Source organism: Mytilus trossulus, chromosome 10 (genome assembly GCF_036588685.1).
Source record: "Mytilus trossulus isolate FHL-02 chromosome 10, PNRI_Mtr1.1.1.hap1, whole genome shotgun sequence".
Classification (NCBI taxonomy): domain Eukaryota; kingdom Metazoa; phylum Mollusca; class Bivalvia; order Mytilida; family Mytilidae; genus Mytilus; species Mytilus trossulus.
Window position 1 is genome coordinate 19,635,107 of NC_086382.1, and position 17,135 is coordinate 19,652,241.

At 32.3% G+C, this 17,135-nt stretch overlaps 1 protein-coding gene across 1 annotated transcript; it reads left to right on the forward strand.

The window, feature by feature from the left end:
- The first annotated feature begins 126 nt into the window (after positions 1–126).
- LOC134687735 (uncharacterized) lies at positions 127–16,083 on the forward strand. Its single transcript, XM_063548191.1, has 5 exons — positions 127–463; positions 2,606–2,714; positions 4,317–4,431; positions 7,014–7,153; positions 15,747–16,083. Exons 1-5 carry the CDS (start codon positions 178–180, stop codon positions 16,081–16,083), a joined length of 987 nt encoding a protein of 328 aa, XP_063404261.1. The 5' UTR covers positions 127–177.
- Positions 16,084–17,135: the final 1,052 nt, after the last annotated feature.

A 17,135-nucleotide genomic window follows, 5' to 3' on the forward strand; every position in this document is an offset into this window, starting at 1 on the left:
AATTCAACCGGAATGAATTTATTTATATTTATATTTATGTGTATTAAATTAAAGTACATATAACCATAATAACTGCAAGTCATTTAATTCAATGCTTACTTATAATGGTATATAAACATCTTGCTTTGTACTGTTTTTACAGAAGTTATTTGGATCTGATACGGGAACTTTGAAATTATGTTCAAAGTAATAAAAATGATATTGACTATATGGAAATACATACTCACTCACTTTATTCATTTGGAGAAAACATCAGGTTATGGTTTGATTTATATTTACCGAGTGATAATATGTGCTCTTCTTATACAACATGGTTACAGTTCACAGTGTCCATCTCCAGACTGTCTTTCTGGATATGTTTCGTCGCAAATGCCAAATCCCTCGACTGAAAGTGGATTGTGTGGAAGATTCTGTAGTTCAACTTTTATTTGTGATCCTTGTCAAATTTTGAACAATTCATCAGGTAAATAGGATAATCATCGTATTGAATCTTGACCTACGAGTTAATTATGTATCATGTATATATACATTTATGAATGGCAGCCTACGGGTTCAAGCTTATTCTAGTCGATTTCAAGTGCTGGAAAACACATCGTCACAAAGGGTCATACACAATTATCTTAGCCAATATTTGCTAAAAAAAAGAAGGTTGAGATTATAATCAAGTTAACAAACTGTTTCCGATACAGATACAAAACTTTTGTTAAAAAAGATGTGTCACAACTTCCGTTTTTTTTCTATACCCCTATTTAGATCATCATCAATTTACGTAGTGAAAAGGAAATTTATACCAACCCAACTTCTAGGATATCTACGTGCTTAAACAAACGTATTGGTCATCTGCAGCCATATTGTGTAACACAACTGCTCGTAGATATCCACAAAATTCCCCGTGCAATAGCAAAGAGTGCCTAACCTGTTTTAGATTAACTTCACAAAATACTGCTTTTCGCAGTCCTGTTCTTGTGACGTTACCTGAAAAACTCTAAACCTTATATATGTTGTTACTTGAACCCCGTCCATGTATGGTATTCAATATGTGGGACAAACGGGACGAGAATATTACAGAAGAAATCTCGAACACCTTTTCCGCTTTTAGGACATAAAAAAAATCAATTGATATACAAACATTTAGATAAGCATAATCACAATCTAAAATTTATATTTTCGATAAACACCTTAGAAATTGTAGGTCTAATGGTAAACGCCAAAACCATAATCAACGTATTAAACATTGTATAAATGATAGCACGTTGTATTAGTAAACCCGTCTTTTTCGTGACAGGCTGTTTCCTAAAATCGATAAACCTGAAAATCATAAACGACATTTTCTTAAATTAAAATATATAAATAGAGGTATTGATTTTATTAACTTATCTAGTATATTCAATGACTCTTCCATCCATAGCCAAATACCTCCATATTTTAATAACATAGAACCATTTATTATTTCGTATTCTTTTAAAAAAAACACTAGAAGTTTTATTTTTAATTATACGTCAGTTACATCAGATATGGTCATGTCATTCATAAGACCTCAACATCGTCGAAAACCATGAGGTCTAAATTCTGTCTGCCTACTTTAAAAATTGGTGTAAGCGTGATTAATCTGATAAAAAATCTGTAAACAGTCATTTAAATCAAAATTATGAATAATGTTGATATTCGTGTTTCTCATTTTTAAAACAGTTTTGAAATTAATAATACTGTACATGATATACCATTTACCAGAAAAGAAAATAAACTCCAAAACGTATTGGGACCTCGCTTTCAAATATTTTTTTTGTATGAACATTTAAAACCGAGGTTGTTATCAAACACAATCATAGGTTTGAACGTTGTTTTCAATTTAGACTTGTTTACTAGTATATATTGTTTTGTTGGCTTGTATGATATTTTCCTTTGGCTTTATATTATCCGTTCATCCTTTTTCGACTCTTCAAAATTCAAGAGTCTATGATTAATTGACTATAATTCATCTAAATATTAGCCTTACAATGTAAACTTGATCTGAAAATTTGCGAAAGCAATTTTTCGGTCTTCCTGGCCAGGATTCGAACTCATGCTTCTGAGACATCATGGCACACAATCGCCTTTATACAATGGTAAATTAAAATCAACCTTTAATCCTATGATTCTGTTTGATAAAAAACGCACTTTTTAAACGTGTGCAAGCAAAACAAGTTTCTTTGTAGAGGGGTCGAAATACAACACAAACAACATTTTCCAAAAGACCAATCAATTGAAAAAGTATATTTTTATAATATGCATTTGACTAGCAGGTCGAACAAACAACGAAGGTTCTTATATACAATGATATGTATACATAATAATGCTATAAACACACACAACGAAGGTTCTTATATACAATGATATGTATACATAATAATGCTATAAACACACACAACGAAGGTTCTTATATACAATGATATGTATACATAATAATGCTATAAACATACAGACTTTCATCAAATTTTAATACACATAAGGTATTATATAATTATTCTAAAATATTTTAAAGTTTAAAACAAAAAGCTTGTGATAGACAGATACATATTTTAAAAATACAATATGCTCAATGTCGATTCTGTTTTTTCCTTTTCAGCTAATGAAATTGATAGATTGCTTGTTCATGTTCCAGCAGATTCGAATTTATGTGGTACCACCAATACATACAGAATTTGGTTAGCTGTAGTTAACAGAATGAATTCTGGGTAATATTTTACTTTTAGTCATACTAAATAATTTATTGGTTACATTTTATTGTATTGATCTTATATTCGTATGAATTAATTATTTGATCAGAAATCCAATAATGAATGTATAGGGAACGTTATTTCCCTAAGCGGTTCGTATTTTATTTGTAATGAACGTCATCTTCGACATACACTACACATGCTCAGATTCTAAAAAGATCATATTTTGTGATCGACCAGTAAGGTATAGCACAGATTGTACTAGATAAGACTCGACATAATCTCGACAGGCCATCTATCTCAATTATATATTGATCTTACAAAAGTCCAGGTTATTTGGCCGTTTGGTTCATTGCTGTCAAATTAAAAGATTTAATTAACATGGAGCATCACTGAAGAGACCCAAATTTGCATCTGATGCAAACAATTGTTACCGTTAATGTTATTATACTATGTTCAATCTAACAGATTTTTTTGGAGTTCACAACGGACATTGTGTACACTGTTTTACAAATACTCTGAAACTGGCGCTAGTTGCTCATACAAATCTTATTTCAGTCATATATGTCCGGCATTCTGTCGTAAACAGTTCTTCATTTAAGCAAATTCATGTAGGAAATAAGCGTTACTTACGTTATTACTGTTAATTATTTACCTGTACGATCGGAATAGATCTTTGCTAAACTTTTCCAGTTAATTAAGGTTTATGTACCCTTCTGTAGCCATTTTTGTACGAACTTTTCAAACTTCAATTGTATCAAAACTACAGATATAATGAATAACAGAGATAGGCCATTTTGTAGATATTCCAAGGGGAAACTTGATGCCAAGCATTATTTTTTAATGTTCCATTGCATTTAATAGAAAAAGAGACTTTGTGGCAAATAAATCAAGAATTTTATAGAAATTCCACAGCCTTTATCATTGTACTCTCATATTTGGCAATTTGATGACTGATAGATATAGGATTATTGCATGCAGTGCTAGCATTGATTTCCTTAAAACAAGTTTATAAATGTAGTTATTAGTTAAAACAAATATAAATATGGCCAAAATCAAGTACACCTTTTAGGGTGCACTCGACTTTAGTGACTCAGCACGAGGTGTTTTGGAATTTACAGGTTGCTTAGAACTTTTTGTAAAAAATAAACACTAGCACATCATAGAAAATCAAGTGAGTAATTTATGTTTCAAATTTTATAACAAAAACCTCTGTATTAAAGGCTGTGGATTTTCTATAAAATTCTTGATTTATTTGCCACAAAGTCCTCTTTTTCTATCAAATGCAATAAAACGATAAAAAATCATGCTTTGCATCAGGTTTCCCCTTGGAGTATGTACTAAAGGGTCTATCTCTATTATTCATTATATCTGTAGTTTTGATACAATTAAGGTTTAAAAAATTCGTACAAAAATGGCTACAGAAGGGTACATAAACCTTAAGTTAGTTTGAAGGATTTCTATAGTAAACGGAAATCTCTGTGATAAGCAGTAAAACTAAATATCAAACAGTGTCAACGGATATACAATTCAGAGATAGTTAAAGTAAAAACATCTTACATGTGTTTACATGCACATGAATTGATCGTCATAAGAAACATGATTTCAACATTAATTCAGGGACCAAACAAGCGATGCAAAGAATTTTGCGGTATTTTTAAGGAAAACTGGATGGAATTTGGAGACTACATGTGGAAATAATGTTGTGATATTCCTTTCACGTTTTGATAGGCAGGTAAGTAGTGTAAAACTTCTTATTTCATTCTATTCTTGTTCTTGTCACCAACTGCAATTCTTTCTAAAAACATAATGCCGTAATCATTTAAAGGAACGTGGAATGAAGTAAGAAATGCAGAAGAAAATGTTCCCCCGTACTTTGAAGCATACACTGCTCACATAGTTGCAGTCATGGTTTTTTCGGAGGTCGACAAGTCTTAAATTAAAATAAAAACCACATAGAAATAATACAAATGCGAAAGTGTTGAATTTACAGAAACGAATGATGCTTATTAATTTCGAAATCGTCTGAAAACAACAGATCGCAATTATGACGAAATTATGTCAGCAAGTTTTTGCAGCTATAAATTGATTTAAATTGTTAAAATGTTTTATCTCAAATTTGACATGTTTCAAAGACGCTACCGTAATGACTTGAACGTATCACATGATGGTTAAATCTAAAGATTATTTACTGTTGTTAAATTCTGAATTAAGAACAAAGCAACCAAAAATAATAAAAGATGAAACAACACCTTATGCACTGACAGGACATTCGTCCGAAGCGATTCTCTGGATTTAGCTCCACAAGGAACGCTCAATACCGAATATTTGAAGGCCAATGATGTATAATAACCAAAAGAGTTGAAGAGCATTTAATTCAAATTGGTGTCAGCGACCAAACAAATAAAATCCGATGTCTGGCGCTATAGAATAATAGGTGTTGTCAAGGACTTTCAATTAAAATGGAATGAAAACTATACGAATCTTATCATTTCTTCTTTAATAAATATGAACGTGTTAAAGGCCGTATTTTGACCTATAATTGTTAATGTTTTATACATTATGACTTGGATGGCTAGTTTTCTCATTTGCCTATTTATTGAAATCAAAGGTCAATTCAGTGAAAATAATACGTATTAATCCAAGAAGGAATTCAAACACATACAAAAACATCAGTAGTGCTAATTCAAAGCCATGTGCAATGATTTAAATTCGGTCTGCGATTATATATATTCTAAAAATAATACTCATTCATAAGGTAAACGGTAATGGAAAACATAGATTTTGCAATCCAAACTTTTTCAAAAGACATTTGTTCTTCCTTTGTACCTGGATTATCAACGGAAAGGTATAACTTCATATATATAAATTGAGTTCTTTTTTATATTTAATATGTCTGCCATTGGGTCGTATATGTATCCATCGAGTTACCTTACTCTGTCTCGAAATATAAATTCAATTTGTGCAATACTTAGTAAAAGATAGAATGTAAATAATCCTATTTTGTATTGAGGAGACAAACAAATTATATTTGGAGACAAGGTATGGTTACTTTTATTTACTAAAAATCTTAGAACTGTTCCAAATGAAATATATGAGGTAAAAACCATCAATTTTTAGTTTAAAGCTGACGACATAAAAAAATCAATGAAACAGGGGCCAGTGTCACGAAGTTATCCTAAGACCTGTCATTAGATATATCTTAGGACATGACTTATGATCCTCTTATGACTATCTGGGGCATATCTGAAGCTGTCCTATGATAATCATAGCAAATTTAGTCTAAACCTGTCTTTAAATTTTCATATAATAACATGGTTTATGGAAGTATTCATGTAAATTTAGTTTGTCTTCTCATATATTACTTAACGCATTGTTAGTATAATTAGATAATTTGCAAAATTGATATAAAAAATAAATGTAATTTATATAATTAACTTATATACATTTGAAACTTAAGTACAAAATTAAGGGGGGGGGGGAAGAATAACATTATGACATTCTGTACACGTGAGTTGACATCAATTTGTCGCTGTATCAGTTATAATCGGGTTAAAATAGGATAAAATCGTGCATTCTTGATATCAATACTAGTACATCGAATGTTCATTTTTGAGAATTCATGACAATAATCAATGTATAAATATTTAGTTTTAAGCAAGAAAAGGAAAATAGATAATTAGATAATAATAAGATAATTTGTAAAATTATTATAAAAATTGAGTTCAATTTAAATAGATTAACTTATGACTATCCTAGGACCATCATATGTCATTTCTCGTAAAGTCCTAGCTTTATGACCAACGCTTAAAGGTGTCTTGATTTAAGACCACTTTGTGAAACACACTTAGGAATACTATATGTCGTAAGACCATCCTAAGACACCATCGTGAAACTGGCCCCTGTTAACTATATCATGCTATATTAAATACATAAATAAAACTCTACGGAAACACATTATCCTATATATAAATAAGCTTGAGGCGATATACGGTCAAGGACTGAACCTTACTTTTGAAATAGGGCCAAAGCAGTATGACAGATTAAGAGCATAGTTTCATATATGATAATAGTCTGGGAAGTTTGAAATTTTCTATCTCGTTTTGTTTTTGCTTGTTAAAATTCGGACACATCTGACCTTTGAAAGAAATATATACATTTTGTACCTTCATATTGTTTTCAAAATCCGGAATAATCAACATTTTAAGTACATGTTCACAAAAAAGTTAATGCCAAAAATTCACTCACTTCTTTCAAGATTAGGGCCCTCAGTCCTAATCAATTCTCACTTTATTTTGCTCATGTAATTCAATTTAGGTATATACATCAGCAGGCAAAGCTGCTTTCAAAGTTTTGAATGAAGAGTGTATAGATGGCATATTCAAGGAAGCCAAAGAAGATTATTTTTCAGCTGACGATTTTGAAGGAGGACTAAAATTCATGGTGCAGGAATACAAGTAAGTACCATTTATAAATCTATTTCTTTTGAAAATTAGACGAATGATTTTGTTGCTTGGTACAGATCTAAAAAGACAAAGATAGGATTTGTGTAAAAAGTCGATGCATTAACCTTTGTGTAGCTTAATAAACTGACTGGTTTCATGTTCCCTCTAAATCCGCCTCTGCTTGCAAAGAGGACAGTTCACTATCGCAGTGGCTTCATAGCAAGGTGGCTTTCACACCAAAACGGAAAGTTATTGTCTTTTAATTTTAACAATGTTAATATTGCTTCAAAGATATGTACATAATTTGAACAAAAAATGTTAATACTCGTTCAAATATCATATTCGGTTCAACATATAACGAAGGACGCCTCCGGGTGCGGGAGTTTCTCGCTGCATTTAAGACCTGTTGGTGACCTTAGTCTGCTGTTTTTCTATAGTCGGGTTGTTGTCTCTTTGACACATTCCCCATTTCCATTCTCAATTTTAACATTTAAATTAATTAAAATTTCAAACAAACATCTTTTAACAACACGGGTCATAAGGTTATACGATATGCTAAATTTAAGTATGTCAACGTCAATGACTTATATATATATAAACCCTTCCTTAAACGAGATTTTTCCATCACCTCCCGTTATGGCTTACCGCAAACCAAAAAACCTCAAAGATATTATAGTATCATCCAAAGTATCTAAACGGGAGATATCAACAATCGGAGGTTATAAACAATGCGGAAGGGGCAATTGTAAGTGCTGCAAAGTCGCCAATATAGAAACCCAGTTCATCAGCACAGTCACAAAGAAAAATTACAACATATTTATAACATCAAATTGCAAAACGCAAAATTGCATTTATGTTCTAACGTGTGGAACTTGCAAATTACAATATGTTGGTGAAACAGAAACCCCATTTAACATCCGACTCAATAACCATCGGTCATATTATACAAAAGAAAGGAACTGCCAAATTACAAGACACCTTTTAAGAGCAGGACATGATTTTGAAAACATCACATTTCAAATCATTGAGAAAAATCAAAATTGGGATACACAAGGAAGACAAAAAAGAGAGAGATTTTGGATGCACCAGTTACGAACTCTTGAACCTGATGGACTCAATGAGAGAGACGAAAAAAGATTTCAAAGCAAATCAAAACCATAGTTATCTTGAAATCATACAAATTAATTTATAAAAATTCATACAATCAATCAAACATCTATAAATGTGTTAAACTTTTATTCCAACTTCATGTAGTTGTAGCTACAAACATATTTTATGACCGAATTAATATGTTACACTTTCCCTCAAATCTTGTATAGATTAAGCTACACAAATATTTTTTTGTCATGCATCCGATTTCACCTTGAGAGATGCACACGCCTGATGAAGCTAATTTGTTTAGCGAAATATTGCGTATTTCTATTTAACATCTAATAGAACTTTTTAATGTATCAATTAGTGTGTTTTAGTTATATTCTTAGACACTTATATATATATATATATATATATATATATACAACTCGTCTAAACATCAACCCAACAATGTTAGATCTGTAAATTTGCTTTCGCAAATTTTTGGTTCTTCCCTCGCCGGGATTCGAACCCATGCTACTGTGATATCGTGACACCAAATCGCCTGCACTGCAGCCGTCCAACTTGACCACACGACCACCTGGGCTCTCAAAAAAAGAGCTTTCGGTGGCCATATGTTACCTTTCCACGTCAGTTTGAATCTAGCAGCGTACTACAGTACATGATATATAAGGCATGAAGATGTTATTGTTACAGATCAGCTAAATTATCTATAGTAAAGGATCCTACAAATTAATGTAAGATACAGTCACAGAAAATAATTATATTCATAAGTACGTCTGAGTCAGTGACAACCCTACAACAGATGTATCCATCGGATCGCATAATGTATATATAGAGAGAGCCGAGGTGGTCGTGTGGTCTAGCGGGACGGCTGCAGTGCAGGCGATTTGGTGTCACGATATCACAGTAGCATGGGTTCGAATCCCGGCGAGGGAAGAACAAAAAATTTGCGAAAGCAAATTCACAGATCAAACATTTTTGGGTTGATGTTTAGACGAGTTGTATATATATATATATATGTATACCTTAATATTTTACATAAAACAACCTTCAAAGGAAAGAAGTAGACAGATAGAGGATAATGGCAATGCACTAAAAGCTTAAATCATCTTATGACAACCTTTAAGATGCTCGACCTGGATTTAAACAAAATTAAGTTTCTTTTCTTAGATTTGTACAGGGAGCAAGGGCTCATTTCTAGAAGAAAATTAGCCGAGTAGTAAATATAATTCTAAATACAAGTACAGATTATCAAACGGTAAAATTATGCCAAAAATATTCAACTTAACAATTTAATTGTTTAGCATAATATATATGTATTGACTCCTTGTGTTTGTGGCATAATATCGTGGCCACAAGTTTACGTTTTCTGTTTAGTATTAAATTTATATTAAGATCCATTTAGTTACATCTCGGGATTAATTTTATTTGGCAACCGTCAATGGCAGTCAGCAGTGTTTAAGAAGCTGTTAGTCAAATGCGTTTTGTATAAATATACTTTTTTTATTTTTTTGGGCCTTTTGGAAAATGTTGTTTGTGCTGTACTTAGACCCTTCTACAACGAAATTTGTTTTACATGCACACGCATAAAAATTGCGGTTTTTATCGAACGCAATCATTGGTTGACAAAACCTTGAAATTTTCGAAAAACTAAGGATTTTCTCATCCCTGAAATAGATTACCGTAGCCGTATTTGGCATTTTTGAAATTTTGGATCCTCAATGCTCTTCAACTTTTTACTTGTTTGGCTTTATAAATATTTTGAAATGAGCGTCACTGATGAGTCTTATGTAGAAGAAACGAGCGTATGGCGTACTAAATTGTAATTCTGGTACCTTTGATAACTATTTGAACGTAGTTTTCAATCTAGACTCGTTTATAATTTTTCGTTTGGGCTTGTATCATATTTTCCCCCGACTTATATGATCCGTTCATCCTATATTGACTCGTTAAATTCAAGAGTCTATCTATCTAGAAATTGAGGGTAAGTAATGTGGCCTTCCAAATACCGTTTCGATCCCTAACATCAGTGAAGAGATATTTATTGTCGAAATCCGGCTTTTGTGTACTAAAAAAATATTGACACCGTATGTTAGTGGCATAGCATTGTGGCCACAAGTTAATTGTTTTCTGTTTAGTATTAAATTTATATTAAGATCCATTTTGTTACATCTTTTGATCAATTTTATTTGGCAATCGCCAATGGCAGTCAGCAGGGTTAAAGAACATCAGTTGTTCGACCTGTTAGTCAAATGCGTTTTGTTTAATTATACTTTTTCACCTTTTTGGTCTTTTGAAAAATGTTGTTTGTGCTATTTTTAGACCCTTCTATAACGAAATTTGTTTTACATGCACAAGTATAAAAAAAATTGCGGTTTTCATCCAACGCAATCATAGGTTTGAACGTAGTTTTCAATTTAGACTCGTATATATTGGAATATATATATATATATATGTATTCATGGGAATTGGTAATTTATCTAGAACCGATTTCGTTAACATTTATGATATAGTTTCTTAAACTGTTCGTAAAAACAGTTCTCACGGTCGTAGAACAAATCGCAATCAAAGAAAATTTCGGACCAATCATACCAATATTTCGGACCTAATTTCTATTTCACAAAACAACGGGGCAGACATTATCTGTTAACAAAGCTCGGTTCCTTAACGGTTAATAAGTTGAATAAATTTTAGAGGATTGCAACACAATTTCATATATCAGTCCTTGGTATGAAATTGTTCAAATTATTATGGCATATTGTTATTCTAAACTATTTCCCAAAATTGATCACCCTTAAGATCATACAAAGCCTTTTATTAAAATAAAGTATGTCAATAAAGGTTTTGATATTTTTAATATTGCCGGTATACTTAACGACCATTCTATTAAAGAACAAATTCTTGGATATTTTGACAAAACTGAGCTATCTCTTATTTGTTATATTTACAAAAAATCTACCCGGAACTTTGTATTTAACTATAGTCAATTGTGTAAAGATGTTAATATCAGTGAAAATACACCTACCTCATGTAACTGTAGTAATTCCGAATATATTTATGGACCCATTTCCCATGTTATAACAGGATATCTTAACATCGTTCAAGATCGAGAGTTAAAATCATTCCTCAGTAAAGGACCTAAATATCGTCCCCCGTCAATTATTAATTAGAATGAGTGTCGTAATATCATCCACGACTCACTCCATACTTACTGTATGAAATGGATAAAACGGGAAAAAGCTGACAAAAAATCTTTGGACTCTAATTTTAATTCAGTAATGAAGATAGTTGATATACGTATTCAACATTTTAAAGAACATTTTACTATTAACAATTACCACAATAAACCTATTTCTAATATCAAACATAAACTAAAAGAACTAGCCCAGGAATTTGTTTTTGTCCCGGCCGATAAAGCTGCTAATAATATTTATATTGTTTGACGTAAATTTTACATTGAGGTTCTGAAAAAAGAAATCACCAATTCACCAACATTCCAACTGACTCCGATCCATTATCAGAAAACGACATCTGTAACAAGCATAAACTTTTAGCTACCACAGAACCAAATACAATGAAAGTTCCAACTATGTATTGGCTTCCGAAGCTACACAAAACACCTTACAACTATAGATTTATTTCTTCTTCCAGCCATTGTTCCACTACTTAATTGTCTATTCTTCTTACCAGCACACTCGGTACAATCAAAAACCTGATAATAAATTGTTTAAATAAGGCCTTTGAAAATAGTGGAATTAATTACTTTTGGAGTGTCAAGAACTCGTTGGAAGTACTTGATAAATTGCATGCTTATATTTTGAATCTGTTCAAAGTTTTGATTTGTCTACCCTGTATACCACATTGCCTCACATTCTCATTAAGAACAAATTCACACACCTATAATTAAATTGGCATTTAAAAAGTCAGAATGTGAATATATATGTTCAAACTCTTTTAGGTCATTTTTTAGTAGCAATAAACAAAACAACTATGTCAATTAGACATGCTTTGATACTAAATATGCCCTTGGATTTTTATTAGATAACATTTTTGTTCGCTTTGGCGATTCCGTAAATCGTCAGGTTATCGGAATTCCAATGGGGACTAACTGTGCACCACTTTAAGACCAGTTTTTGTATTGCTATGAGTTACAATTTATGACAAAAATAAGCAAAGACCCATCGAAACAACATCTGATAAACAAATTTAATAATACTTTTAGATATTTGGATGATATTTTGGCTCTTAATAATGACGACTTCAGTATGTTTACTAAAGAAATTTATCCTGTTGAACTTAATTCAAATAAAGCTAATACTAACAATGACCACTGCCCTTTCTTCAATCTTGATATCTATATCACTAACGGAAAGCTGAATACTAAAATTTATGATAAAAGAGATGATTTTTCCTTTCCTATAGTTAATTATCCATTTTTAGATGGTGACGTTCCCTTGTCACCATCTTACGGTGTTTATATATCAACTTGTACGATTTGCTCGTGTATGTAACAATGTTTTAGATTTTAACGAGATAAATTCATGTATTACTGAAAAATCATTACACCAGGGTTTTCGATATCACAAACAAGTCAAAACATTTACTAAATTTTATCATCGATATAAGTACATCATTCGTAAATATAGCTCAACATGCACACTTCTTATACGTTCAGGTATTTCACATCCAATTTTTTTATGGAAATATTCTTTATAAAGCACAAATGTGTCAACATTCACCTCAAAACTAACAAAACCTTTGAATAGACTTATTAAGAAGGGATATAGTTACGATACTGTTGTCAGGTCATTAAAGATTGCATATTTTGGCGTTAATATAGATTCACTTATAGGGTCACTGCATCGGAACTAAACACATTTATTCAAAAACCAGTTGTTGGCATGACATGGGTTATATTCTTCTCATATATGTTATGATGGTATGATACTAAACCCCTAACGGGAAGGATTGTGCCTGATGTTCATATGATGAAATCATAATCTTACAGTCAGTTTGATTGAAGTCTGGAGTTTGCATGTCAGTTTACTGGTAGTGGTCTATTGTTATTTATGTATTATTGTCCTTTTGTTTATTTTCTTTGGTTACATCTTCTGACATCAGACTCGGACTTCCCTTGAACTGAATTTCAATATGCGTTTACTTTCCTACATTGTCAAGAGGTATAGGGGGAGGGCTGAGATCTCACAAACATGTTGAACCCCGCCGCATTATTGCGCCTGTCCTAAGTCAGGAGCCTCTGGCCTTTGTTAGTCTTGTATTATTTTAATTTTAGTTTCTTGTTTTCAATTTTCAAATTATTATGGCGTTCATTATCACTTAACTACTATATATTTGTTTAGGGGCCAGCTGAAGGACGCCTCCGGGTGCGGGAATTTCTCGCTACATTGAGACCTGTTGGCGACCTTCTCCTGTTGTATTTTCTATGGCCGGATTGTTGTCTCCCCGACACATTCCCCAATTCCTTTCTCAATTTTATATATGCTACATTCAATATATCTTATATGATGAACTCATGATTTTTAAGAATCGAAAGCAAGATATATTAAACACAACAGTAAGATGAGTATAAATGTAGTAGAAGTAGTAGTATACTGTAGGGTGGTTTTATCATAGAATAAATTAACGATTGTCCTATGTTTGACGCTGACAATTAGCCTTTTTTTGTCTTTTTTGTTTTTATCATTGGCGTTGTCAGTTTATTTCCGCCTTATGAGTTTGATTGTCCCTTTGATATCCATAGACTCTCTATTACATTCTATTGTGTTTTTATTTGTTATCATTGTTAGATATTATTCACCTTTGACCTTTTGGGGTTTACGTATACGTAAACTTTGCAAAGAAGCATGCATGACTAGAACAATTTTTAGTAAATAGTAAATGGCGCATTTCATTAATTGATCACAAATAATTCCTGAAAAACTTAGACAAATCTCAAACTGACCTTTTGTTGATGGTCTTAATCTTAAAGTCTAAGTGATGCCTACAGCCTGAAGCAAAAGTTAACACCTCAATTCAAATTAAAGACGTTTACAAGCACTGTTTTAATCAGAATGTATTGAAATTTTCCCTTGTCATCGTCTATACCAGATGGCCCGAGAACACAGTTATTTCGTAGTGTATTTCTTTAATACAATAAATTCAAATTAAAAAAATCGCACCTGCTCTTTCTCAAAAATAGTTTTACAGTGTTGTGTACTACCAGTGTGACAAATAATATCAAAATTATAGAAACGTCTACCAGCTCTAACTCAAAATATTGACAATTCTGTGTTAAGGGGGTGTAAAATTCAGTTTGACAGCTTCAGACGTGATAAAATTTGACCTTTTAGAACTGTACCAATTCACTACTTAACATAAAGTTTCAGCACCCAAATATTTTTGACATGTAATTACATCCCCCTACTTAATATTTCATGCATTCAATATAAAGAAATACATTGGGAAAGTGTATTAAATAAAACATGTTTTACACTGTTTACACTAGGGACTATATTAGTAGACAACGAAAACCAAAGGGCGATAACTGTGTCCTTGGACCAGATAACAATCGGTCTAGGTCATCAATCAAATATGCGTCCACTTTGTACTTGTTTGGCTTTATAACTATTTGTGTCTTATGTAGACGCGCGTCTGGCGTACTAAATTTTAATCCTGGTATTTTTGATAACTATTGAAACAGAAATTTAATTCATTTTACTTTTTATCTTAATAAAAAAAAGTTTTGTGTTATACTATAGAAGACTGTTGCTTCATTCATGTTATTTGCTTCGTCATATAAGGGGACATAACGTAAGCTTTTATAAAAAAAAAATATGTAACACGAAAACGAGTCCCGTGACCCTTGTTCCTATTGATATATATTACACGCAAATTATAAGATGAGTATAACAGTAGTAGTTTTAGTAGTATACTGTGTGGTGATTTTATAAAGGAATGAATCAACGATTGTCCTATGTTTGACACTGACAGGTAGCCAAACAGACAAATAAAGGTTAACAAGTATATGTTGCGTCTGTGACGGGCGTATGAAGATTTTTGTTCTCTACACCGAATGAGACATCTTAGAAAAAAACCATTGTTTTTTTACGTCGAAAAAAGGCTTTCGCACAATAAACACAGTTTGTGTTTACAGATTTTCACAATAGCGCCATGATATTTTCCGTAAAAAAGAGGCGAGAAATACTAGAGAAACAGTCAAACTCATAAATCGAAAATACACTGACAATTCCATGGCGAAAAGTGAAAAAGACATACAGAAAAATAAAAATACACAAGTAACAACATATTTTTTTTCAAAAGGTCAAAGTAAATATTTTGTGAAAATTTTAGGAAATTAAAACGAGCCAACTTAAGTTTAGTCAAAGTGTTGGGTGCAAACTTAAGTACTATTGAAACTCCTACACAAGTACATTGTAACACATGTGTATGTTCTTTATATATATAAACTTTGAAATTATAATTAAAGATATTGATATAACTTTATTTTCAGGAAAGCTTTGAAAGAAGGAGAATGTTCGGATAAACTTAACCATTGGATCTGGGCTGCGCCATTGATAGCAGTGGCATGTATTTCTGTCATAATACTATTCTATTATAAAAGTTCTTCGGGGAAAGTAGGCAGTGGAGGAAGAGGTGGAGGAAGAGGTGGACGGAGACGCGGGGGAGGAGGATGGGGTGACAGAGGAGGAGACGGAGGCGGGGGAGGATGGGGTGTAGACGGAGGCGGAGGCGGAGGAGGATGGGGTGGAGGGGGAGGAGACGGAGGAGGAGGAGGGGGTGGTGGAGGTGGAGGAGGAGACGGAGGCGGAGGAGGAGGGGGTTGTTAATTGGAATAGATGTAAATGTGTTTATGAATAGTCAAAAAGCAACAAAAGCAGAAAATACTTTAAAAATTCAAAATATTTAATTCCTTTGTACTTTATAAATGTTCTTAAACGACTAAGTTCATGACAAAATTAAAATTAAATCTTGGCAGAGTTTTTCAACATTTTACTGGAAAACGAATTGACAGTTGCTGCAATTAATGATTAAATCAACGATTAAAAGGAATTTGTATCATCGTATTGAAACATATGGTCATTAAGTAGATATTGAGTATATATTATTACGAATTATATGTTCTTTCATCCCACCGCATACAAATGTAAAAAGTTATCAAAAGTACCAGGATTATAATTGTATACGCCAGACGCGCGTTTCGTCTACATAAGACTCATCAGTGACGCTCAGATCAAAATAGTTGAAAAAGCCAAACAAATACAAAGTTGAAGAGCATTGAGGATCCAAAATTCCAAAAAGTTGTGCCAAATACGGCTAAGGTAATCTACTCCTGGGGTAAGAAAATCCTTAGTTTTTCGAAAAATTCAAAGTTTTGTAAACAGAAAATTTATAAAAAAAAAAAAGACCATATAATTGATATTCATGTCAACACCGAAGTGCTGACTACTGGGCTGGTGATACCCTCGGGGACGAAACGTCCACCAGCAGTGGCATCGACCCAGTGGTGTAAAAAGTTATCAAAAGTACCAGGATTATAATTTTATACGCCAGACGCGCGTTTCGTCTACATAAGACTCATCAGTGACGCTCAGATCAAAATAGTTGAAAAGTATAACAAACTGCAAATTTGTGTCTTTGTCATCTAAAGTATATTTCCAGCTAATTTCATTTTCTTATGTCGCATGTGGTCAACCTATTTTGAAAAAAATGATAAATTGATAGAAAAAAGTGTCAATATTTTCCTGAAGTTATGCAGTTTGTTGTTGCATTCAATTGACCAAGGAGAGAAGAATCATTAATTGCATAGTTCACTAAACACATAAAAGCACAGCTTTGCTGAAAAATGCATGTCATATCTTGTCTTACAGGCATTGATTAT

What these genes read in the sequence shown, in the direction of transcription:
- LOC134687735 (XM_063548191.1), top strand. Translation starts at nt 178, where the DNA reads ATGTTCAAAGTAATAAAAATGATATTGACTATATGGAAATACATACTC. An exon ending in AATTTTGAACAATTCATCAG is followed by an intron (nt 464 to 2,605) that starts GTAAATAGGATA and finishes TTTCCTTTTCAG; the next exon opens with CTAATGAAATTGATAGATTG. An exon ending in TTCATGGTGCAGGAATACAA is followed by an intron (nt 7,154 to 15,746) that starts GTAAGTACCATT and finishes CTTTATTTTCAG; the next exon opens with GAAAGCTTTGAAAGAAGGAG.